Source organism: Lithobates pipiens, unplaced genomic scaffold, assembly GCF_037356315.1.
Source record: "Lithobates pipiens isolate NorthernLeopardFrog02 unplaced genomic scaffold, aLitPip1_a1.2 Scaffold_23, whole genome shotgun sequence".
Taxonomy (NCBI): domain Eukaryota; kingdom Metazoa; phylum Chordata; class Amphibia; order Anura; family Ranidae; genus Lithobates; species Lithobates pipiens.
Genome location: NW_027507785.1, coordinates 112600588 through 112625414, shown reverse-complemented (window position 1 = coordinate 112625414; position 24827 = coordinate 112600588). Strand labels below are relative to the sequence as shown.

The 24827-nt window shown below is 42.7% G+C and overlaps 2 protein-coding genes across 3 annotated transcripts in view; one reads left to right on the top strand and one right to left on the bottom strand.

Moving 5' to 3' along the window:
• The window catches only part of GLT8D1 (glycosyltransferase 8 domain containing 1), a 48507-nt gene extending 44961 nt beyond the window's left edge, over positions 1–3546 (bottom strand). Inside the window, exon 1 of one of the 2 annotated variants that reach the window (XM_077452201.1) lies at positions 3432–3546. The gene's annotated coding sequence lies outside the window, so the exon portion shown is untranslated. Of the gene's footprint in view, positions 1–3404 lie in introns of both variants that reach the window. The other variant, XM_077452202.1, reaches the window with a different exon arrangement.
• A 291-nt stretch (positions 3547–3837) lies between these two features.
• SPCS1 (signal peptidase complex subunit 1) lies at positions 3838–21671 on the top strand. Its single transcript, XM_077452203.1, has 4 exons — positions 3838–4081; positions 16207–16266; positions 21194–21280; positions 21401–21671. The coding sequence occupies exons 1-4, from the start codon at positions 4046–4048 to the stop codon at positions 21515–21517; spliced, it is 300 nt and encodes a 99-aa protein (XP_077308329.1). The 5' UTR covers positions 3838–4045; the 3' UTR covers positions 21518–21671.
• Positions 21672–24827: the final 3156 nt, after the last annotated feature.

The following is a 24827-nucleotide window of genomic DNA, read 5'->3' as shown; positions in this document are numbered from 1 at the left end:
GCAACAGTCACGGCAAAACCACACTGCTTTTTGGTGCAATTACCAACGAATGGCACACATTGGTGCTGCCTTTTGCCAGCATTGCAGTGAGATTTAGAATTGCAGCGATTCCACTCCCGATTCCAAATCGCTAGATGTGAATGGGATACAAGACTTTTGAACACCTATTGTTGGAGCCAATGGCTCTTGCTGCCGTGTCAGCCAATGAGGGAAAAGAGACCCGGGAGAGCTGAGGATCTCATGCACATTGCTGGATCGCGATGGGGTTCAAGTAAGTATTAGGAGGGACTGCTGCAGAGAAGGTTCCCCCCCAATAAAAGTTTATTGAAAGTACTTTTTGAAATTGACAATGTCAGAACATCATAAACATTGTACATGAATATAAGTAATACAGAGATGTAATATTACAAGATGTTGATAACTTTGAACATTAGTGTTGCTAGAGAAGTTTTTTTTTTACCATAGAATTCATGAAGGTAAAAAATTTGCCTTTTCAACCATTTTACAGAAAATTACAGCACTACAGAGAGAAAAGGAAAGATAATTTTCAATAACAATACATTACTACCTGGCTTGTGCCAAAATCATATATGCTATTATTTCTTTATTTGTGAAAAAAATTCTCACAAAAGTGGAGTTACCCTTTAAGGTTTCCTATATGGTTAATTGACATCTACCGGAAAAACTGCCTATGCACGTAAGGGGTGCCAATAGATAATAACAAACTGTACAGCTTTGATTACATTTGGATAATGCTCTTGCTATAGGTCATTTATGTACCTCCCAAAGCCTCTCTTTAAAAAAATATAATAAAAAACACCCAGAGATGGCATCATCCCATCCTGCCTTGTTGCTAGGATGTTGCCATCATGCTCCCAGAAGCTGTTGCTCACCCCCACCATCACAGGAGTCAGGGAAGGGTCCTAATAGACACACCCTTTACCGAGGGCTTCTAGAATTAAAAAAAGGAGAGAGCTCATGCAAGGGGGTTTAAACTGGCTGGGAGTATCTTAGCAATGTCCTAGTAACAGAAAGGCAGAATGGGATGATGCCATCTCTGGGAGTTTTTCAGGCAGGCTTAAAGTGTTACTAAACCAGGGACCATGCATTTACTATAGCTAGTCTCCCACAATACACAGAACATGGAAATGAACTATTTTAGTAAATATAAACAGCTAAATACCTTTTCCCATAAGCAGTATATGTACTGATAAAAGTATATACTTTTGTCAGTGTCTGGTTAAAGCTTGTAGGAGGAGTTTTCATTCTCCTCTGACTGTCTGATGAGGCTACATGACCCCTGACCATCTGTCTGGACAGTGCTAATTGGCCCCTGTGCTGATCACATGCACCCTCCCCAAAATAAAAATTCACCAGCAATACACAGCAAACTGAGCATGTGCAGAGTGCCCCCCAGGGCTCTGTTCTATCAGTAGATGGTTAGGGGACTGTGGAAGAAGGGAAGGATCAAACAGCCTTTTTACACAATGTAGAGGATTGACCCCTTAGGTTCTACAGTGAGTATAACAAGCATGCATATACAGACCGATTTTACTCTTGTGGGTTTAGTAACAGGTACGTAAATGGCCTACACCTATAGCAAGGGCATTATTTAATTTTTTGTTTTTTGGTAAAGGTGAACCAACCCTTTAAAGAGCCCATTTGTAGTAGAACGTGGTGTGGGAATGGCGCATTCTCAAGGCAGGCCCTACCATTGGACCTAGGCAGCATTTTGAGAGGGGCAGAAAATTGATGTCCAAGACGCAGGGGTAGGCAACACATTGATTGCGGTCCACCTGCCAACCATGCACAGGTGACAGGTAGACCGTAAACAGGTTCCTGCTCTGCAGACACCCCCCCCCCCCTCCCCTTCTAGCTTCCGGTCCTTCTTTACCCACCCAACCTCTTCATCCGTGCCTTGTTCTGCTCTCTCCCATTTTCTCCCTCCACCTCTGTCATCAGTGAACAGAGGAGAGCAGGAGGTAGCTTATTGCAGGATGGGGGAGGGATGGAGGAGGAGCTGCCCAAATTAACTTTTGATGTTAAACCACAGGTGATTGCTTGCCAGAACACATGGCGGTCCCAAGCAACCAATTGCCAGGTTGCTAATATAGAAAGTCACTCTGCTGTCTCCCGCCCTCGGCCAGGCATGTACTGGTCATTGGGACTACAGGGAGTTTCCCGGTGGGCCGATGGCTCAGTGGGCCGGTCAGGTGCAGTCCTGGAGCCGCTCCTCTCTGACAGTGAGTGATTGCAATTTCACTCCTGTTAGGAGGAGCAGCTGCCGTCACTTGCTGGAGAGAGCATTAGGCTTTCTGCTCCCTCCAGCCTGCAGAGGGAGACAGACAGCTGGCAGACGTTCCATCCTCTCTCCCCTTATCACTTGTCACTTATCACATGACTGGAGAGAGGAACGAGAAGCTGCCTTCAAAACTGTGAGTACACATGGGAGGAGAGGGAGGGCACTCTTATGTAAGGGGAAGTGCTGATGGCAACACTCAAAATTAAAGTGGGCCGGCCATGATGAAGTCCAGGGCCAAATTTTTGTCCCAGTCCAGCCCTGCCCTCGGCTGTAAGGTAGGATACTGCTATGGGAGGGCAAGGCAAAGCAAGGCGTCACTGGACACGTGGGGGGGGGGGGGGGGGGTGATGTGAAGGTGCAGAGGACACTGTTATGGGCAAGGCCACCCCCATAGCAGTGTCCTCTACCACCCTTCACATCCCCCCCCCCCCCCCCCGATCCCTGTATTCTGAGTTTAACGCACTCCTGATCCCTGCATTTTGCATGTTTAAAATGTAATTTTAGTTTTAATTATCATGATATAAAATATTGTATGTGGGGGCATTTTTTGTTTTTTATGGAGGGTGTGGGATTGGGGGGGGGGCAGCATTTTATTCTTGGACCCAGGCAGCACAATGTTTTGGGCCAGCCTTGCGCATTCTGTGCGTGTTTTCGCGCCCTGCATGTGAACATGCTGCCCTTGCAAGGTGCATTCAGGTGCCTTTAATTGTTAACGTCACCCAAAGCACATCTTGCAAATATAGAACCCTTGCAGCCACCAAACCGCAGAGTACCGCACACGCCTAACCTTGCAGTTTGGTGTGGCTCTTTTTTCTGAGTTTAAGTGTGTTTGGCAGCAAGGTGCCGTTGTGTGTTCCGGTGTGAGGCGGCCCAATACAGCAGGCAGTGTTTGGTGGGAATAGCTCTGTGATGAGGAATACGGAGGTAGGTCAGGAGGGAAATAGCTCAGCATATGCTATGGAAGCACAATACCCCTTGCATGCCCCTTCATAACACTGCACACTGGGGGAGGTCAGTGGGAAGGTCTGTTTATCGTGCACACAGCCAGTCCATGCTATGGCCGCACATACGTATAATGAGAGAAGACAGTACACACACCTACCTATATAGATATATACAGCGAACTCACCGCAGTCTGGAAACCCCGCCTCCCGCACACAACTATAGGCAGCCAAACTGCCAACTCAACATCTGTGCAGATCTACAGACAGGACACGCCCCCTGTACCAATCACATGACTTCACTACACGCCACATGACCTATGAAATTAGACTGCGTGAACATTTGGCGGACATCTTAGATGTGGGCAATGGCTTACAATAATGCCGTAAACACGAAGACTTAAATTGCATCCTTGTAATAAGTTTATTTTGTCTTAGTGAACAACAATCTTTCTTAACTATATGTAGTGTAGACTCTAACAAACATTTGAGCTATGTGCTAAGCTGTATAGTTTACCCTGAAGAAACATGGCGTTCAAAGACCCTCCCTTCCCATTTCCCCGTTATTCCACTGCTAATGCTACAAGGCAAGAGTGGGATTTCACGAGGTGTTTCGTTTTGCTGCCAATTAAGCTATACTTGGTGTTTGCTACGGTTCACGCGGCAGCTTTTTTGGTTTACTTTCCTTCAGGCACCAAACGGGCACCTATAGGGGTCCTTCGTAGAGCTGACGCTACGCGGTGGTCTAAGAGCTTCCGGATTGGGACCCGATTGTGTGACAGAGGCCAGGACAGCTGCAACAATGTTGGATATATTCGCCTCCATTCCCACCCAGATGGTAAGCTGAACCCTGGTGGGGGAGGAGGGATGGTCCCCTCCATACCGGGGGATGGATGGAGTATTACATACACATTCATATCTGTGTACAGTGAGGATGCACGGAGCCTAATAATGCTGTATACTAGAGAGCACACTCCATGACACCCAAGTTCCACACGTTTTTTTTTTTTAAAGTTAGGGATAAGGTGAGGAAATAATAATAAAAAAAAAATAGTATTGTTGTTGCTGTCGGGTCACACTGGGAGATTTTCCAACACTTCCTTTCTATGTGACCCCCTTGCAAGAAATCAGGGAAGCGGATGTCATGGGGACAGCAATAAACACATCAGAAGTCTATAGATGTTCCACATGCAGGCATGTAAACTGCAATGCCAGGTTATTCATTTTGAAATACTGATGAGACAGCACTGATAATCAGGAGGAATGCCACTGATTGGTTCTCCTCTAATGCTGTCATTGTGAGGAGAGGAAAGCCGATAACCAGCATTTCCTTGTTTACATGTGACCAGCTGGGATTGGACACAGCTGATCAAATGGGTAAAGCGTGCCACTAATCACCGCCCTGCGGGCATGCAAGCTCAACTTAAGTGGGACGCCATATGACGTTGTCCCAGAACAAGGGAATCACCTCGCTGTCGTCCATTGTCTATACCAGCCTTTCTCAACCTTTTCAACACAGAGGAACCCTTGAAATAGTTCACCGGCCTCAGGGAACCCCTGCTAAAAATTAGAAATCTACAACTCATAATACATTAGTGTGATGGTCAGTGGGAAGAATGATCCTTACACTTGTGGTCATTGGGAAGAATTACCTCCTTACAGATAGTTAAAAAGATCAATGGTGTGAGTGGGAACTTATCTGAGAGGCAGAAATTGCCCAATGCTGAAAGAACCCCTAGATACCTTTTGGAGGAACCCTAGTTAAAAATCACTGGTATATGGTGGGCGGGAGGTGGTTAAATTATTTATGTAATGCCAACAGTTTTATGCTGTACATCCCTCAATCAGGGGCATGAGTCTGAACCCTCCCGGGCTATCCTGCTGACTAGCTGCCATGGACGGTTCACACTGGAATGTACACATTCCTGTGCAGTTTGGTTTGACAGACCCTTCGTTTGATTGGGCTACCAAAAACACGGGAGCGATCAGCAATTAGCAAGCACTACTTTTTAAGATCTTTCCACACCAAACTACAGGGTAGTGCGGTTTGGTGGCCAGAAATGTACAGTGTTTGGGGTGCCGTTAAAAATGAGCTCTGAGTTTGTCTTGCAAGGGCAGCGTGTTCTCGCGTGTTGTGGGAAATGCACACGAAATGCACTGTTCCAGTGTGAAGAGACCCTCAAAGCAGACCTTTGCATATGGTGGCTATGGGGGTTGGGAATGCCTCTACTGTCTGTGATAGGCTGTCTGCTTTGACAGCTTCTTTGGGTGATAGCTCAGGTAGGTTGAGACTTGTGTCCATACTGGCCTGACCTCATCCCTAACCTCAAGGATTACACAGAACAAGGTCCCTGTCTCGCATGCCTACAGTCTAAGGTCCCTGTCTCGCATGCCTACAGCCATGGGCAAAAGTTTTGAGAATTACACAAATATTAATGTTTGCAAAGTCTGCTGCCTCAATTTTCATGGTGCAATTTGCATATACTCCAGAATGTTATGAAGAGTGACCCGATGAATTGCGCTTTATTGCAAAGTCCCTCCTTGCCATGAAAATAAACCTACTCCCATAAAATAAAAAAAACACTTCCACTGCATTTATGAAGAAGGCTTCAGGGCGCCCAAGAAAGTCCAGCAAGTGCCAGGGCCATCTACAGTTGATTCAGCTGTGGGATCGAGGCACCACTAGTGCAGAGCTTTCTCAGGAATGGCAGGGGGCAAATGTGGGTACCTCTGCATGCACAGTGAGGCAATGACTTTTGGAAGATGGCCTGGTGTCAAGAAGGGCAGCAAAGAAGCCACTTTTCTCCAGTGAAAAACATCAGGGACAGACTGATATTCTGCAGAATTTACAGGAATTGGACTGCTGTGGACTGGGGTAAAGTCCAAAAAGAAACCTTGTCCAGAGAAGAAAAAGTGAGCGCTACTATCAGTCCTGTCATGCCAACAGTTAAGCATCCTGAGACCATTCATGTGTGGGGTTGCTTCTTGGCCAAGGGAGTGGGCTCACTCACAATTTTGCCTAGGAACGCAACCAAGAATGAAGAATGGTACAAAAACTTCCCCTGAGAGCAACTTCTCCCAACCATCCAAGAACAGTTTGATGATGAATGATGCCTTTTCCAGCATGATGGAGCACCTTGCCGGGAAACTCCCCAGAATCTTATTGAGAACTTGGGCTCAATCCTCAAGAGGAGGGTGAACAAAAAAACCCAACAAATTCTGACAAACTCCAAGCATTGATTATGCAAGAAAGGGCTGCCATCAGTCAAGATGTGGCCCAGAAGTTGATTAACAGCATGCCAGGGCAAATTACAGAGGTCTTGAAAAAGAAGGGTCAACCTTTTTTAAATATGGACTCTTTCCATAAACTAAGGTCCCTATCGCACATGCCTACATACACATGCTGGGGCCAATATAGACAGGAGACTGTAAATCTACCAGTATATCTTTTTGGAAAAAAAGTACAAGGAGAACATGCAGTAGGTGTCCTGACAGGGATCCAAACTGAACATCCCAGTGCTGCGAGGCAGAAATGCTGACCACTAAGCAGCTGTTGCACCCCAGTGCACTAGCAGACAATGTACGTACGGCATAGTGCCCATGTCATGCGTTGTTACACTGTGTGAGACAGAAGGGTTTTTCTGTTGCGTTAAAGCAGAACTAAAGCTAAAAAAAAAAATGCAAGCTGTTTACTGCAGACAGACTTGCTATGTTTATTTGACCTACTTGCTTGCTCACAGTCCTCTGAACAATGTACACATGCACAGCTCAATTTACATCTGGCGCAGTGCCAGGATGACTGCCTCCTGCACATGCATGGGTGGTAACGTCACCCCCAAAACAGCCAATCAAAGCGGCCAAACACCACCAATTAGAAGAAATCAAGCAAAAGATGTTGAAGGACCTCGTAGACATCAGTCCATGGGAGAGGAGCCGAGCATATCTGCAGCTTAATGTGGAACTTTAGTCAGAAAATTAGGTCCTGCTAGATGATTGGAGGCTGTCTTTTGTAGGTATACAGTGCCTTGAAAAAGTATTCATACTCCTTGACATTTTCCACATTTTGTTATGTTACAACTAAAAAGGTAAATGTATTTTATGTGATAGACCAACACAAAGTTGCACATAATTGTGAAGTGGAAGGAAAAGCGGTCTTGGGGGAGGAAACCTACAAAATTCTAAAGCCTCCTTATGAGGAGGTGCCCCCGCTCACTCGAGTAGGGGGGAGTACTTCTGCACTTCAAGGATCTGGCAGGAAGAGTGTTGAGACAGATGGGGGACTTCCTCAATAGTTCCAGGGTACAATCAAATACCACAATTTTCCTACACTTCGCGCCGCCTAGCTAGATGTAAAAAAATTAACAAGCGCTCACATCTAAAACTGTATGTGTGCGTATTCTGGAGGATGTGGAATTATGTTCCTATTTCGCAGCTGTTTTAATTAGGTTCTATACGCTGATACAACCTTATCACTATTGTATAAAGAAAACTCTGAAAAAATGGTTCAACTCCTACAGAAGGTGAGTTAATCCATCAAGAAAGAGTTAAAAACAGCGCGTATTATTTCTAAATACAGACAGTAACAATAATAAGCATTCACATAGTTTAAAAATCTCCTCAAAATATTCAAACCAAAAAAATGCTAAATGATTTCCAAGCTCAATGTTTTATATTGTGTCCATTTAAACCAATGTCCAGCTCAAAATTAGTGCTTGGTAACGGAGATATCGATCTCACAATTATTCAACATAGTTCATTGGAAATTATATATTGCACTATTGCCCGACATGCACCTCCACACGTGCATACATGTAAAACACTGCCCGAGATTGTTGCCAGTAAAGAGATAGTCCCCCTTAGGTATTACTCTTACCAGACGTTGGCTGGTTTCTCGCAGTTAATCAAGAAATCCTCATAGGCGAAAGATGCAGGCGTCTTCCTTTCTTCCTTCATATACTCCTCCACTCAATCTCCGTCGAAGGTATAATTAGAAAGAAAAGTGCATATAGCGTAATTCCGTAAAACCAATGAATGCTTTATTAGATTTAAAAACCCACAAATATTACACTCACAAACGTAAAGAGATTTCAAGCATAAATTCAATATGCAGATTGACAGCTAGGGTCAGGTAGAGATAGCTAGGCTAAACGATGGTCCTACCGCCCTCAGCGACAGATCACTCAGCTGATATTCCTCGGCTTAGCGCTTCTCCCCTTCTTACTCCTGTCACTCCTGCTGTGTTCAACCTCATATGGTTCCACCCTGACGCGACCTCAGATGATGTCAGTAAGACGAAACGCGTCAGGGTGGAACCATATGAGGTTGAACACAGCAGGAGTGACAGGAGTAAGAAGGGGAGAAGCGCTAAGCCGAGGAATATCAGCTGAGTGATCTGTCGCTGAGGGCGGTAGGACCATCGTTTAGCCTAGCTATCTCTACCTGACCCTAGCTGTCAATCTGCATATTGAATTTATGCTTGAAATCTCTTTACGTTTGTGAGTGTAATATTTGTGGGTTTTTAAATCTAATAAAGCATTCATTGGTTTTACGGAATTACGCTATATGCACTTTTCTTTCTAATTATACCTTCGACGGAGATTGAGTGGAGGAGTATATGAAGGAAGAAAGGAAGACGCCTGCATCTTTCGCCTATGAGGATTTCTTGATTAACTGCGAGAAACCAGCCAACGTCTGGTAAGAGTAATACCTAAGGGGGACTATCTCTTTACTGGCAACAATCTCGGGCAGTGTTTTACATGTATGCACGTGTGGAGGTGCATGTCGGGCAATAGTGCAATATATAATTTCCAATGAACTATGTTGAATAATTGTGAGATCGATATCTCCGTTACCAAGCACTAATTTTGAGCTGGACATTGGTTTAAATGGACACAATATAAAACATTGAGCTTGGAAATCATTTAGCATTTTTTTGGTTTGAATATTTTGAGGAGATTTTTAAACTATGTGAATGCTTATTATTGTTACTGTCTGTATTTAGAAATAATACGCGCTGTTTTTAACTCTTTCTTGATGGATTAACTCACCTTCTGTAGGAGTTGAACCATTTTTTCAGAGTTTTCTTTATACAATAGTTCCAGGGTACAAACTGGAGTTTCCAAGAGTTCCCATCTCCTCGTTTTCTCAGATCAAACATTCCTAAGGATCCAGAGAAAAATAAGTCTTTCAAGCATTGGACCATCTTTTGGCAAAAAGTGATCATGGTGGTCCCCATGTAAGAGGGGTTGGGATTTGGTTCAAACCTTTTTTTTCCACAGTGCCAAAACTGAATGGACATTCAGGATCTCAAAAATCTAATTCAATTCCTGAATATCCACTCTTTTTTTTCACATGGAGTCAATCCAATCAGTTGTCTCCCTCCTACAAGGAGGAGAACTTCTGGCATGAATCGACATCAAAGATGCATACCTCCGTGTGCCTATTTCCTCGCTCACCAGTAATATCTACTTTCAAGTTAGAAAATCTTAATTTTTAGTGTGTAGCTCTGCTTTTCAGTCTAGCTACAGCACCTTAAGTGTTTACAAAGGTTCTGGCCCCTCCTCTAGCCATATTAAGAGCCCCAGATATAACGATTATAGTTTACATAGACGATCTGTTCTTGATAGACCAGTCGGTAGACCAAAGTATGGTCACCACATTCAACTACCTGGAATACCTAGGTTGAATTCTCAACCTAGAAGAAATCTTCCTTTTAAACCATGAAGAAGGCTAAAATACTTGGGTCTGATCATAGATACACCCAGAAAAGGATATTCTTGTCCCAGGGAAAAATCAGCACCATAAAGGAACTGATTCAGGTAGTTGAAGCAAGATGAATTCTTCTATTCAGATTTGCATGAGGTTGTTGGGAAAGATGGTGGCTTCATTCGAAACTTATGCTCAGTTTCATTTGAGACGGCTGCAAAAGAGTATCCTATCTGCTTGGAAGAAAAGGGTTCAAGTTCTAGATTTCCCAATGTGTCTGACTCCAAAGGTGCGCCGGTGCCTCAGTTTATGGTTAATAACCAAAAATCTGCAAAGGGGAAAATCCTTCCTTCAGTTACCTGTAAAGTGGTAACAACATATGCCAACCTTTTTTTTTGGTTGGGGAGCAGTCCTGGAAGAGGCAACTGTTCCAATCGAAGTGGCCCGTGTCAGAAATGGCCTTGCCCATTAACATACTAGAAATTCGGGCAGAGCACTTGATCCTGAGGGCCTGAACGTTCAGTTTACGTAATTGTCTTGCCAGGATTCAATCTGACAATGCCGCAGCAATGGCCTATATAAATCACCAAGGGGGCACAAGAAGTTGTGCGGCCCAGAGAGAGGTGAATCATATCCTATCGACAGCCTTCATTCTAGGAGTAGAAAATTGGCAGGCGGACTACATGAGTCGCGAGCAGTTGTTCCCGGCATAATGGTTCCTTCACCCCGATATCTTCCTGTCAATATATCAAAGATGGGGGATCCCAGATGTAGATCTGTTTGCATCCAGGTTCAACAAAGAAATCGACAACTTTGTGTCAAGAACAAAGGATCCGCTAGCATGTGGAACAAATGCCTTGCTATTATCGTGGAATCGGTTCTTGCTGATTTATGCATTCCCTCCAATTCTGCCTGCGTCCACGACTTCTTTGCAGGAGGGGGAAGTCTGTGATTTTTGTGGCCCAGGAGATGTTGGTATGCAGAGATCATAAAGATGGTGGTAGGGGATCCATGGACCCTGCCGCCACGGCCAGACCTTTTCTCGCAAGGACTGGTATTCCACCCTACTTTACAAACGCTAAATTTAACGGTTTGGCTATTGAGACCCACATTCTGAAGAAGTGTGGGCTGTCAGGTTCAGTGGTGTCCTACTCTGGTTAATGCAAGGGACCTGACGTCCAAAGTCGTATATGATAGAGTCTGGAAGGCATATGTCTCCTTGACTTTCTATGAATCCAGGGGCTGGCACCCCAGGAAGTATGTCATGGGTAGAATCCTTGACTTTCTACAGGTGGGATTAGAAATAAAGCTGGTCTTGAGTACTATCAATGGCCATGTTTCGGCCTTATCTGTATTATTTCAGCGACCACTTGCTTCACACTCTTTGATTCGTAGCTTATTCAGGGGGTAATGCAGCTTAATCCTCTGGCTAGGTCACCCCTGAACCCTTGAGACTCGAATTTCATCCTGTCAGCAATACAGAAACAGCCTTTTGAGCCGATACAACATATTCACTTGGTCCTTTTTGACAAGGAAAATATTTTTTCTGCTGGCCATATCTTCTGCAAGAAGGGTATCAGAGTTGGTTGCTCTTTCTTGTAAAGAGCCATATTTTAATTATTCACAAGGATAAGGTTGTATTGTCTCCTCATCCTAATTTTCTATCGAAGGTAGTGTCGGGTTTTCATTTAAACCAGGATATTGTTCTGCATTAATTTTTCCCAGAACCCCCGTTCGGAGGAAGAAAAGTCACTACATTCTCTTGATGTGGTGAGAGCAGTCAAAATCTATTTGAAGGCGACTGCTCAGATTAAAAAAACTGATGTTTTGTTTGTGTTGCCTGAAGGTCCTAAAAGAGGACAGGCAGCATTGAAATCTACTATTTCTAAATGGATTTGACAAGTGATTGTTCAAGCTTATGGTTTTAAAGAGGAAAGTTCTGCCTTTTCATATTAACCCTTTCATGACTAAGCCTATTTCTGATATTTGGTGTTTACAAGTTAAAATTCCAAATAGAAATTCCAAAAACCCCCAAACATAAAATTTATATATATAGCGATTGTTGCAATATTTTCTGTTGCGGTATTTGTGCAGCGGTGTTTTAAACACAGTTTTTTTGGGAAAAGGGACACCTTTTTTTTTTTTTTTTTTTTGTATAATGTGAAAGATGATATGCCAAGTAAATGGATACCAAACATATCACGCTTTATAATTGCACGCACTCGTGGAATGGTGACAAACTTTGGCACCTAAAAAAATCTCCATAAGCGACGCTTTAATTTTTTTTTTTTTTTTACGGTTACCAGGTTTGAGTTACAAAGGAGATCTAGTGCAAAAATTATTGTTCTCACTCTGACGATTGCGGCAATACCTCACATGTGTGATTTGAACACCGTTTACATATGCGGGCACGACATTCTGTATGCGTTTTCTTTGCTGCGCGAGCTTGCGGTGACGCTTGAAACGTTGACATTTTTTTTTCTTATTTATTTTTATATTAATAGTTTTAAAAAAAATAAAAATGTTATCTTGCTGTCACAAGGAATGTAAACATCCCTTGTGACAGGTACTTTTTATGGAGGGATCGGGGGGTCTAAAAAACCCCAAATCCCTCCTTTACTTTGAAGTGCATTCAGATCACCGAAAACGATGTATCTGAATACTGTGTGTGTGTGTATATGTATATATATATATTTTTTTTTTTAATCCGGCGCCATTGGCAGCCTAGTTTACATCAAGGAGACTGGAACAAAGCCGTTTCCGGCTTTGTTCCACTCTGTCACTAGCTGTTGGAAGAGCCGAATCGTTGATGCCACCAGGAGGCCCGGGAAGAGCGGCGTGAGGGGGGGACGTCTCCATCCTGATCCTCCGGGATAACCGAGCGGCTTTTAGCCGCATCAGTTGTTATGCTCAGCCAATCGCCCGCTCTAAACAATGGTACCGGGATGATGCCTGCAGCTTCAGGCATCATCCCGATATAACCCCCGCACATCTGCGTACGCTCGGCGGGAATGGATTAAAGGGCACTCCATCAGGGCTATTGATACTTCCTGGGTAGTGCATCATGGCCAGATCTGCAAGGCCGCAAGTTGGTCTTCAGTTCATACGTTTACCAGATTACATCAAGTAGATGTAAAAGGTCATAAGGATATCGCCTTTGGATACAGTGTGCTGCAGGCAGCAGTATAAGTCCTCTGGTCTCTTGGTGCCTTACTTTTGTTGTCTCCCTCCCTTCATTTGTCATTGCTACGAGACATCCTACATAGTAACTACTATGGCTCTGGGCCCTGTGATGTACTGTTAAGAAAATAGGATTTTTATAACAGCTTGCCTGTAAAATCCTTTTCTTTTGAAGTACATCACGAGACACAGAGGTCCCTCCCTTCTTTCTGGTATACACATGTATTGCTTTGCTATAAAAATTGAGGTACTCCCAGTAGTGGGAGGGGTTATATAGGGAGGCAACTTCCTGTCTTTGGGCGTGCCAGTGTCCATCACCTGAAGGTGGCCTATAACCCACATAGTAACTACTATGGCTCTGTGTCCCGTGATGTACTTCAAAGAAAAGGATTTTACAGGTAAGCTGTATAAAAATCCTATTTTATTGAACCGGCTGATGTCGGCAGACATGTGGCCCGTGTGTACTAGGCTTTAAAGGGGAATTAAACCCTCCAATATTTTACAGCCAAGTAAGCTGCTTCTGTTTGAACTGCAACTGCCATGGTACTGGACATGTAATCGGTGATGACACCAGCCATGTGACTGTTTATTTTTTGCCATCTCAGTAAGTTACTTTCTTCTGACAGATTCTAATCGGCATAACGCTCAGAATCTCGCTTATTCTACTTAACATCATTGTGGCATTCTTTCTTTTCCCCCTTTTTTTTTTTTCCCCCCTTCCATCATTACTTTCAAAGTTTATTACAAATCCCAAAAACAAACCAAGCAATAAAAAGGCATACCATTAGCATCTCATTAATTACATTTGCTTTTTATATTTAAAATATCTGCTCTTATTTGTTAAACTATTTTATTTGTTTTATCCCATCCCTCCTACCCTCTTTTCCCTCTTCTGTTGGCCATCCATGTAACTGTTTAAGGCTGCATTCACACCTGAGCATATTTTATTTCAGGCAGAAAGTCGCGCGTTTTTACTGCAATTTTGTACAGGTCAAAAGGTCACCAATGTAAAAAGCATAAAAACGCCTGTAATTTGCCTGAAAAGAAGCTTGTGTACTTATTTTGAGCTTCAGGCTTTTTTCTACAGGTGAAAAAAAATGTTCAGATGTGAACAGGTGCCATTGAAATGAATGGGATTTTGCTTGTTGGCCGTTTTTTTACGAGCTGAAAACGCTCAGGTGTGAATGCAGCCTGACAGATTGGTTGAGGACAGTCCCGGCATTCCAAGAAAGTAACTGTTTTTTGTGACACCATTAAATCAATGAGTTTAGTTCCGCTTTATGATTTACTACTGTTTAGTGGCTCTGGGCTTCAGCAAAATGTCAGCCTCCAGCAAGAAGAAACAGATGAATAGATCTAAGCTGGACCCATATGTAATAATGTTAAACTGGTTGTAGTGCTTTTCTTTTCATAGGCTATAAGGAGACCACAGTTAATACTGGTGACTAGTCCTTTGCCTTGTGTGTTTTGGGCACAGTTTTCAGAGTGCGGTTACTCTTTAACACGGTGCAGGAAGTGTTCCATAGGGTTTTTGGTGCCTCATCACCATTATGACTAGTGTTTGTTTATAAGCAAATGCAGTTTCCTGCATTCCTTTTCTATTTGAAATTAGTTGGTGTTTTGACCTGCAGTTGGCCTCCCCCTAGGCTGCATCAACCTGCTTCAACCTCCTCTGGATTCAAACAAAAGCCCTTCCAATCCTCCCCTGATCTGCTGGCATGTTACAGGATAGACTCCAGGATTCATACTCTGCCATCTTTATATTGTAGCAAATCAATCAAGAGTCTTCTAATCAGTTCATGTTTATTTAGTTTTGGTGATCCGGTGCCCGCTGTTGGGTAACTTTCGGGGTCATGGTAGAGGTGTGGAACCCATCAAGATTGTCCGTCTGCTGTTCTATAGTCTATTGTATTCAAGGTTTTACATGTTGTCCATTCACAGATATCTATCTACACACTATTGTTACAATAATTTTTTTTTATTATACCCCTTGCACACTGGGGTTTCGGCCACACTAGCGCTAAAGTGATCCTTGTTTTGGCAGCACTATAGCGCTGGTTAAGTGGTGCTTTTCGGCCTTTAGTGGGTCACTTTTAACCCTAAAAAAAGGGGGTTAAAAACTCCAGGTTTGCATCACTTTGAAAGCACTGCCCATTCATTCCGATGGGCAGGAGCGTTTTGGGAGCGCTTTATACAGTGCTCCCAACCTGCCCCAAAGATGCTGCTTGCAGGACTTTTTTTTTTTTCCTGTCCTGCAAGCGCGCTGCCCCAATGTGAAAAGATACACTGGAATGAATGAGGCAGTTTTCAGGCACTTGGCCAAGATTTTTCTAGCACTAAAGCGCCTGAAAACTGCTCCAGTGTGAAAGTGGTCTAAGTGCTGTTTAGGCTTGTTACTGCTTGCCGGATGTTTTTTTTTTATTACATTTTTTTGCTAAGTTTTTGGAAACATTTTCTGAGATGCTGCAACCACGGTATCTGGCACCCAAAAACCATCACAATAAGTCCAGCCATATATTTTTTTTATTTTATTTTTTGTGCAACAGACCGTGTTGACAGGGGACCCCTCCTGCCGAGCCGTTGTATTCTGAAGAGAGTGATTATTGCTGTTGCTGGCTATACCAGCCACTAGCAATAATCGTATGTAAAATCCAGCAAGCTGGTTGTACCCAAGTTGATCGCTCAACCTGGGTACATTCAGCCTGGCAATATATTCCTGCTGAACCGGCCGAGATTCAAAATGTCTGTGACCAGCCTTAGTCATGCAATTTTTTTGCCCATTGTAACATTTGGACAAATTAACCATATCTGAATGCTTTATGTATTGAGGTACAGCCACATGACTAATAAAGTGGGCATTAGCATGCTCTATTAAAAAATCATTTGTCATAAAACGGACCATCTATGAGTTGGCTGAGATGGAAACGGCCGGACTCCAGTTTGTACGATGTAAAAGAACCAAATCATTTACTTACATTTTTCAGAACTAACATAAAGGTGTTTTGCTTCTGAACCGGTTGCATGAAGGTTTTAAAATGTATATCTATGTTTAACATTTATACATTTTATTTTTTGTAGGATTACAAAGGCCAAAAACTTGCAGAGCAGATCTTCCAAGCAGTAATTCTCTTTTCAGCAGTAAGTAAATATCTTCCTACTTTTAAATGTATGTGCGTTATTTAATGTCTGCAGACATTTTCATAAACAAAATATACTGGTTGATCTGTTTACATCAAACATCTGGCCTTTTATATTCTTGGTAGTTCGACTTCCATGCATGCATTGTGTGACATTTTTTTTTCTTATTATTAAAAAGAACAATAGTTCTCCTCATGAAAAACTTGCATACAATCTGAGACAACTGACGTGGCCAGAACAAATAGGAATGTTTTCCCATTGTAAGCTAAAAGACGCCTGAGCCACTAATTGACATTGTAACAATTCCACTCTGTGCTTTGTAATAAAGAACCTCTTATGTATTTAAACCAAAAAACCTAATTCTGCATTTGTTATGCCCCGTAAACATGAGCGGAGTTTCTGTCGGAAAAATCTGGGATGGTTTTTCCAACGGAATTCCTCTGAAGCTTGGCTTGCATACACACAAAATTTCTCTGAACTTTCAACCGTCAAGAACGCAGGAACGTACAACACTACGACGAGCCGAGAAAATTAAGTTCAATGCTTCTAAACATGCGTTGAATTGTTTCCTAGCATGCGTCAGAATTTTGCGTGTCGGAATTGCAAATAGACAAACGGAATTTCCATTGGAAAAATAGAGAACCTGCTCTCAATCTTTTGCTTGCCGAAATACCACCAGCAAAATTCTGATGGAGCATACACACGGTTGCATTTTCCAACCAAAAGCTCACATCGGACTTTTGCTGGCACATTTTCCGATCATGTGTACGCAGCATTAGTCTACGTCAGGGGTCTCCAAACATTCTGATCAGAGCTGGTTTATTGTCCTTCAGACTCTAGGAGGGCCGGACTGTGGCCAGCGGGAGTGGAAATTTTCCTGGCATCAGTGGGAGTAAACATCTGGTATTTGGGGGAGAAATAGTGCCCCATTGTTGGTATCATAGGGAGAAATGGTGCCCCATTGTTGGTATCATAAGGAGAAATAGTGCCCTATTAGTGGTGTCAGTGGGAGAAATGGTACTCCGTTGTGTCAGGTGGCAGTCTCGTATCACTGGAAAGAATAGTGTCCCAAGGGCTGGTTAAAGGCAAGCAAATGGCCACAGTTTGGAGACCATTGGTCTAGGTAATCCCAAATAGTTTAGACAACCAAAACATGTAGTGCCAAATAAATTCTGCAGCTCACTTACACATCACAAGGGATGCTTTAGACCAGCGGTTCCCAACCTTTTTAATGCCCACAGCCTTAGTAAATATTACATTAATGTTCGCCCCCCCCCCCCCCCCCCTACAAAAATATCACATTTGAGGATTCATAAATCCTATTTTTTAGTTGGTGGTCCATAAACAATTGAGCATTTTAAATTCTAAGTCAGTCAGGCTCACCTCCCGCTCTGAGGTCCTTCAGCTTTAGGCTTGAGAAAGGGGAACTGCCTCAAGATGCCTTGACATCTGCCATCCTAATTACCTGGAAGTGGGAGGATTGGTGATATTCCTCCTGACTGGAGGCTCTGCATAGATCTGATGATCAGGTCTGTTGCAGCCCTTCCCAGGATTCAGGACATCCTCACCCAACTGCTGACCACAGTGACTGGGGTCATCTGGACTGATCCTGGGCCACAGGTGGATACCATTATGGAGTTTGAGTGACCATTTGTTTCCCATACCTAACCTGTATTGCGGGATTGATTAACCTATATTCATGGACGTGGGGATAAGATTTGTATAACAGCATTTTTCCCAAGCCCATGAGGTAAGGGCACTGAGAGCACTTTATAGGATTCACAAAGCACTTTTAATCGCAGGATTTGGGAGTGAATGGACACAGACCTTTGGATAATTTGTTGCGCTTTATAAGATTTGTATTTTGCACAACTGGTAACACTTTATTTTTTCCCCACAGTGAGTGCACTTTATGAACACTATATCACTGGACTATGTTGAATGCATTACAGTGTCACCAGTATGGAGTGCACTTTATAGAACGGATGTTATATTGGATTATTGTATACACTGTTGCTAATGCACTTTATTCCTACCAGCCTCAATTATTGTCTTCAGTGATTTATTTAATTAATTTTGTGGCTATTAGATCACGTAGGTTATGTGCCAAGTCATATACATTTTTATGTATTCAGCTTTCTTAGTTTTATGTGATTGGTGATCACTTCAGATTTGACCACATTTCCATATATTTTGTTTAACTTATTATTAGTTGTGTAGTAGCGCAGAAGTCCTTTTTTATATTAAATGTTCTATGGGGTATACACACGGTCAGACTTTCCGACAACAAGCTCACGTCCAACATTTTTTGTGGGAAAATCTGATTGTGTGTACAGCCCAAAAGACTTTAATTCTGTTATTCTCTCCTTTTTGATTAAATAAGACTACTACCACTGCTCAAGGCACAGAGGCATTGGCAACTCATAGCTCTTAAGGGGCTTTTTGTGACTCCCATAAATGCTATCTGACATACTCTAGCAGCATAATCCACAAATGGAGCTCCGGTAAAAATCACAGCCTGAGCCCTGGATAAGTGTATGCTCACTGATTTCCCTGTGTTTCCCTACTCAGGGGCTCAGACCCACTGCTGGCATCTAAAAAAAAAAAAATTAAAAATAAATTAAAAAAACACATTTGATGGTTTCATCTGTATCTTTTTTATAGCTGCCTGGTGTTGAGCTTAGCAGTACATCTGTGCTTTGCCTATGTAAGGCAAAGTTACAAATTGAATACAGACCTTCACAGACACATATACTTTGCCTTCCTTTTACTCCTATGCCATTACTTTCCGACGTCAGGCGTGAAGGAAAGTCCCTCTGTAATTTACAAGTCACTGGAGTTGTAGCTTACACGAGACACTTGACTTCCTGTGTGACAGAGCTGATTGGCCCGTGGTGTCACTTGGTACAAATCATATACTCCTCTATATAAGGTTATGTCCGGGTAGTATGGAGTATCTGCTTTTGCTCTAAAACTGAATGAAGTTGGGGGAAGTAAAAGAAAAGTAAGCATATACTGTTGCTGAGGAGGGTATAACGCAAACTTGGGGCTTGTTTTAAGCAAATGCCTAGAATTTAGTTTAGATATGCTTATTTTCTTCAAATATCCTTCAGGCCACTATTCATCTCTGCTATGAGAGTCTAGCTTACTCCTCCCTTCCGCACTGTCAGTGAGACTGCACATCATAACGAACGGCCGGAGGTAATGTGCAGGAGGGATTGGGGAAGAGGCTAGAGCATGAAGTTGGGAATTATGAATATTAACTTTATATATTAATTATATTACCTTTCTACAGATTAGAGAAGGTTTTGAAATACTGTAATTTTTAATTGCTCAACAAACCGTACATGAATAACACTAATGTATGCGCTGGGTCTTCATATCCCTTTAATATCTGGTACAAATAATGCATGAATACTTTACAGTCCAAAAACCACACTAGGCAGCTGCAGCTCTCAGAAATTCCACCAGGTGGCGCTCTTTTGTGTTTTTTTTTTTTTAATTGCTGCCTGTGTCCCATTGGCAACATTTTCCCTCCTTTCCTGTCAAGTGACTGAAACAGGAAGTGTACTTGTATGCAGTTTAGTAGTTATTAAAGTAAACGGGCCTTAAGAAAAATATGAAGGTGGTCACTGCAGACCCAATTCTAAGACTGCCTGGTGGTCACGGTTTTCCTCCCAGGTCAATATTTTGAGTCACTAACCCAGAACAAGTAATCGGCAGATGAAGTCAGAACTCTTGATTTACATGCTTGTTGCAGGTCAGCAACTACTACTAGTAGAGCTATTGGGCAATGGCAGCATGGCACAGAGCAGTAGCATTTTCAGTAATCAACAATTGCAGAATATGTTTCTCTCGGCTCAGGTTTCCTTTTTAAATTGGGTTTCACTAAATGGCGAACCATGGTTTGGACCTGGACCGAGCGACAGTCCTGTCCAGACTGCGGCTGTGTCACTAAGCCTGGATGCATTCTCTAAGGTGCTGCTATTGTCCTTGCAGCAGGCAGGGGCATGAAAAGCTGCATATTGGGGCAGAGAGTGAAGGTATTTTCAGATTGACAAGCTGGTAATCACCCGATGGTTAACATAAGTTGGGCAGCTCCTGCCCTCAGTCCTGATCTGCAGTACCTCCTGCCCCCACCTTCTTTGAGGATGATGGCAGCAGCCGGCCAGGAGACCTAAGAGAGAACACCCAGCTGCTAGGCCCCTCTGTCCTGGTAAGACTACATGGGAGGCTGCAAATGAAAGGGTAATTGTGATATAAAGGAGGAGGGGAGCTATGACTGCAAGGGGCACTGATGTGTAAGGGGGCATGATGATATGTGAAGGGAAACTGAGGACATTGTTGGATTGGTTTGGGGGGGCGACTGTGGAGACTAGGGCTACTGTGATGTGAAGGGGGATTGAAGATGTAAAGAGGGGGGGCTTTGAGGTGAAGGGTAGGCTGAAGACACGGATGTTATAATGGAGCACCCATCTAGGTCTGGGAAAGGAGCCAGCATCCATCGGGCTTCTCGCCCACCCCCAGGAGCTCCAGGGTCTGAGGCAGCCATCCCTTCCATCGGGCACAGTGGAGGCTATCATGGAAGTTGCGAGTTTGGGTCCTACGGGCACACTCCCACCCTCCTGCGAGGGCTAATGATACATTGTTTCAAAACAACAGATTGTTTTACTTCCAACTTTCACTCTGCTTGAACTGTTTACCGGGACATTGCTCCCCTGTTGAAGACATTAATGTACGTCTGGGGAGGGAGGGGAGGGTGGGGGGCTGTGAAGTATTATAGTGCTAACTTGAGGTTTGAACCTCTGCTGGAAGAAGAAAACTTACCAACTGTACCTCCATAAATTTAAGACCCCTGCTTTAAATGATAGCCATGAGAGGTAGAGATTGACAGCACTGACTTAATTAGCTATGATGTTTCTTCCAGGTTGTCGGCTTCATCTATGGCTATGTGATTGAACAGTTTGGCTGGACAGTATACATAGTGATTGCTGGCTTTGCTGTGTCTTGCTTGGTATGTTTATTTTTACTCCTACTCTTTATTTTACTATCCAAAGCTGCCTTTTATTGAAGGGTAGTAAGATTTTTGTAAATAAAGTGACAGATGAACTGAACATCTTTCTCTAAATTGCAGTTAACACTTCCTCCGTGGCCAATGTATCGTTGCCATCCACTAAAATGGCTTCCCGTCCAAGACAGTGCTACAGATGACAAGAAACAGCAAGACAAAAAGTCCAAAAAGCACAAGTAATTTTTTATGCTTGAGGGCCCAACCACCAAGTCACATGACCATCAGTGAAAAATGGACTTGAACTGATATTCCTTCTGCTAAGCAGAAAATTGTACTGATAGAGATTGTTACGGTATTGTATAAACGTCCAATAAAATGGCCACGCTGTTGTTTATGTTTTGTCTCAATTTCTTTTTGCTATGTTATGCTTTTTTAATGTTTATCTTGGTTGAATTAAAGCTGATCAACGGGCAAAAAAAAACAAACACTCATTTATTCCTTAAATATATTTTCATGTCATAATGATTGGTTTACCTATTAGAACCTGAGAAAATATGACCTTTTAGATCACATGTATAGCTTTCGATAAGCTAAAAAAAAAATTAAAGGATAATTCACTTTTTAACCAAAAAATTATCAAAGCACATTTTTTTTTTTCATGTAAGAAAATGTCATGAAAAATTATTAATACTGCTTGAAATGTTGTCATGCTACGACCAAAAAACGTAAATGTATTTTATTGGGATTTTATGTGATAGACCAACACAAAGTGGCCCATAATTGTGAAGCGGAAGGAAAATGATAAATGGTTTTCAATGTTTTTTTACAAATAAATATGTGGAAAGTATGGCATGCATTTGTATTCACCCCCCGGAGTCAATACTTTTGTAGAACCACCTTCTGCTGCAATTACAGCTGCAAGTCTTTTTGGGGATGTCTCCACCAGCTTTGTACATCTAGAGAATTACATTTTTGCCCTTTCTTTGCAAAACAGCTCAAGCTCTGTCAGATTGTATGGGCGTCTGAACAGCCATTTTCAAGTCTTGACACAGATTCTCAATTGGATTTTGGTCTGGACTATTTAAACACATGGATATGCTTTGATATAAACCATTCCGTTGTAGCTCTGGCTGTATGTTTAGGATCGCTGTCCTGCTGGAACCTCTGCCCCAGTCAAGTCTTTTGCAGACCCTTAACAGGTTTTTTTTTCTGAGATTGCCCTGTATTTGGCTTCATCCATCTTCCCATCAACTCTGACCAGCTTTCCTGTCCCTGCTGAAAAAAAAGCATCCACACAACATGATGCTTCCACCACCATGTTTCATGGTGAGGATGGGGTGTTCGTTTTCCGCCACAGATAGCGTTTGCTTTTAGGCCAAAAAGTTCAATTTTGGTCTCATCTGACCAGATCACTTTCTTCCATATTTGCAAACAGGACTTCTTTTGGCTTTCTTTCAACAATGGCTTTTTTTTCTTGCCACTCATCCATAAAGGCCAGATTTGTGGAGTGCATGACTGATCGTGCACTCCTGTGGATAGATTCTCCCACCTGAGCTGTTGATCTCTGCAGCTTCTGCAGAGTTACCATGGGCCTCTTGGCTGCTTCTCTGATTAATGCTCTCCTTGCCCGGCCTGTCAGTTTAGGTGGACGGCCACTTGATACACTTGCAGTTGTATCATGCTCTTTCAATTTTTTGGATGATGGATTGAATAGTGCTCCGTGAGATGTTCAAAGCTTGGGATATTTTGTTACAACTTAACCCTGCTTTAAACTTCTCCACAACTTTTATCCCTGACCTGTCTGGTGTGTTGCTTGGCCTTCATGATGCTGTTTGTTCCCTAAGGTTCTCTAACAAACCTACTGAGGGATTCACAGAACAGCTGTATTTATACTGAGATTAAATTACACACAGGTGGACTGAAATTTACTAAATAGGTGACTTCTGAAGACAATTGGTTCCATATTTCCAGATTGGTTTCTAGATTTTTAGTTAGGGGTATCAGAGTAAAAGGGGCTGAATACAAATGCACGCCACACTTTTCAGATATTTATTTGTAAAAAATGTTGAAAACCATCAATCATTTTCCTTCCACTTCACAATTATGTGCCACTTTGCGTTGGTCTACCAAAAAATCCCAATAAAACACATCTACGTTTTTGGTTGTAACATGATAAAATGTGGAAAATTGCAAGGTGTATGAATGCTTTTTTTTTTTTTTTAAGGCACTCTACATCATACAGACAAGCAGATACAATCTAACAGGAATACCTAATGAACTACCACAGTGTTGTGGTTTGTGGAGAGCAGGGGCCAGTCTGTTCAGAACATGTTACACCCTGAATATGAGTGTAACATGTTACAAAAGGTGTACTTTTTCTTGTTGCAGTGTATGTAGCCACCAGGAAGATACTTGCATTATGGTCATGCAAGTAGTAGTTTCCTGTGGCTGCATCATGCATTTCTGATTCTGGACCACTGGGCCATTGCCTCACTTCACTTCTCTTGGGCTTCCAGCCACCTACAGAACCCCTTTACGGCTCATCGTGTCTCCCACCTCCCATAGTGGTCCACCAAGCCAGCCTTTTTCAACCAGGGTGCCTTCAGGGGTACCATGGCAAAATGCCTAAAAATTGTATACAAGTCAGCTGGTGGACGAAGCATTCCTTTTAGTTGCACAAAGCCACAGATTTTCATTGTGCAAAATTACAACCTTCTAACCATTGGTGACCTAACAACCAATCATCATCGGTTTAGAAGAAGGACACAAGGAAATGATTCTGGACAGCTGCACAGCTGCAGTTGTGAGGTACCAATTGCATTCTCTCCCTGTGGAGTTGTGTGCAAAGGCCAGTGGCGTTCTGCCCTGTTAGTGCTTCAGCTGGGGACCCCACATCATCCACTCCAGCTGAACGTTGGGGAGGGAGGCCGCCTTCCTCCATTTCCAGCCAGGGGAGGAAGGATGACCACCTTCTCTCCCAAACTGTATCCGCTGTTGGGAAAATTAGCTGACTGCTCCATCTCCCGCACCATCATCCGGCTGCTGGACAGACGCATTCCTCCATCCAAGATTGTACCATGCAGAATAAAAATTTTTTTTTTTGTCATCCATTTTGCCTCCATTAAAGGAATTAAGGATTCCATTAAGGGAAGATGGTTATATAGAGATCTGTAAGTAGCTCATTATACAAGAGATGGTTGCTAATCATAAATTATTTTCCCCTCTGTTGTCCTGTTATAGTTTAAGTTAATTTTTCTACATATCTCCATATGAAACACGTGTGCAATTCATGGGAGAGGAAAAAAAGTGTATATGTAATATTGCACCAAAATAATGATCCCCCCCCCCCCCCCTTTTTTTATTTTATTTATATATAGCCCAGTTTTGTTTATATGAAGTATTGGTGAAAATGGGTGATAACAGAGGTCAGTTTAATGATCGAAGCATCATTTAATGGAAGTAGTATGCTCTCGGTCTCATGGTCGATCCCTTAATTAAGCATATTCAAAATTATTCGTTTTTTTTTTTTAACATACTAGTTTTCGCTGGG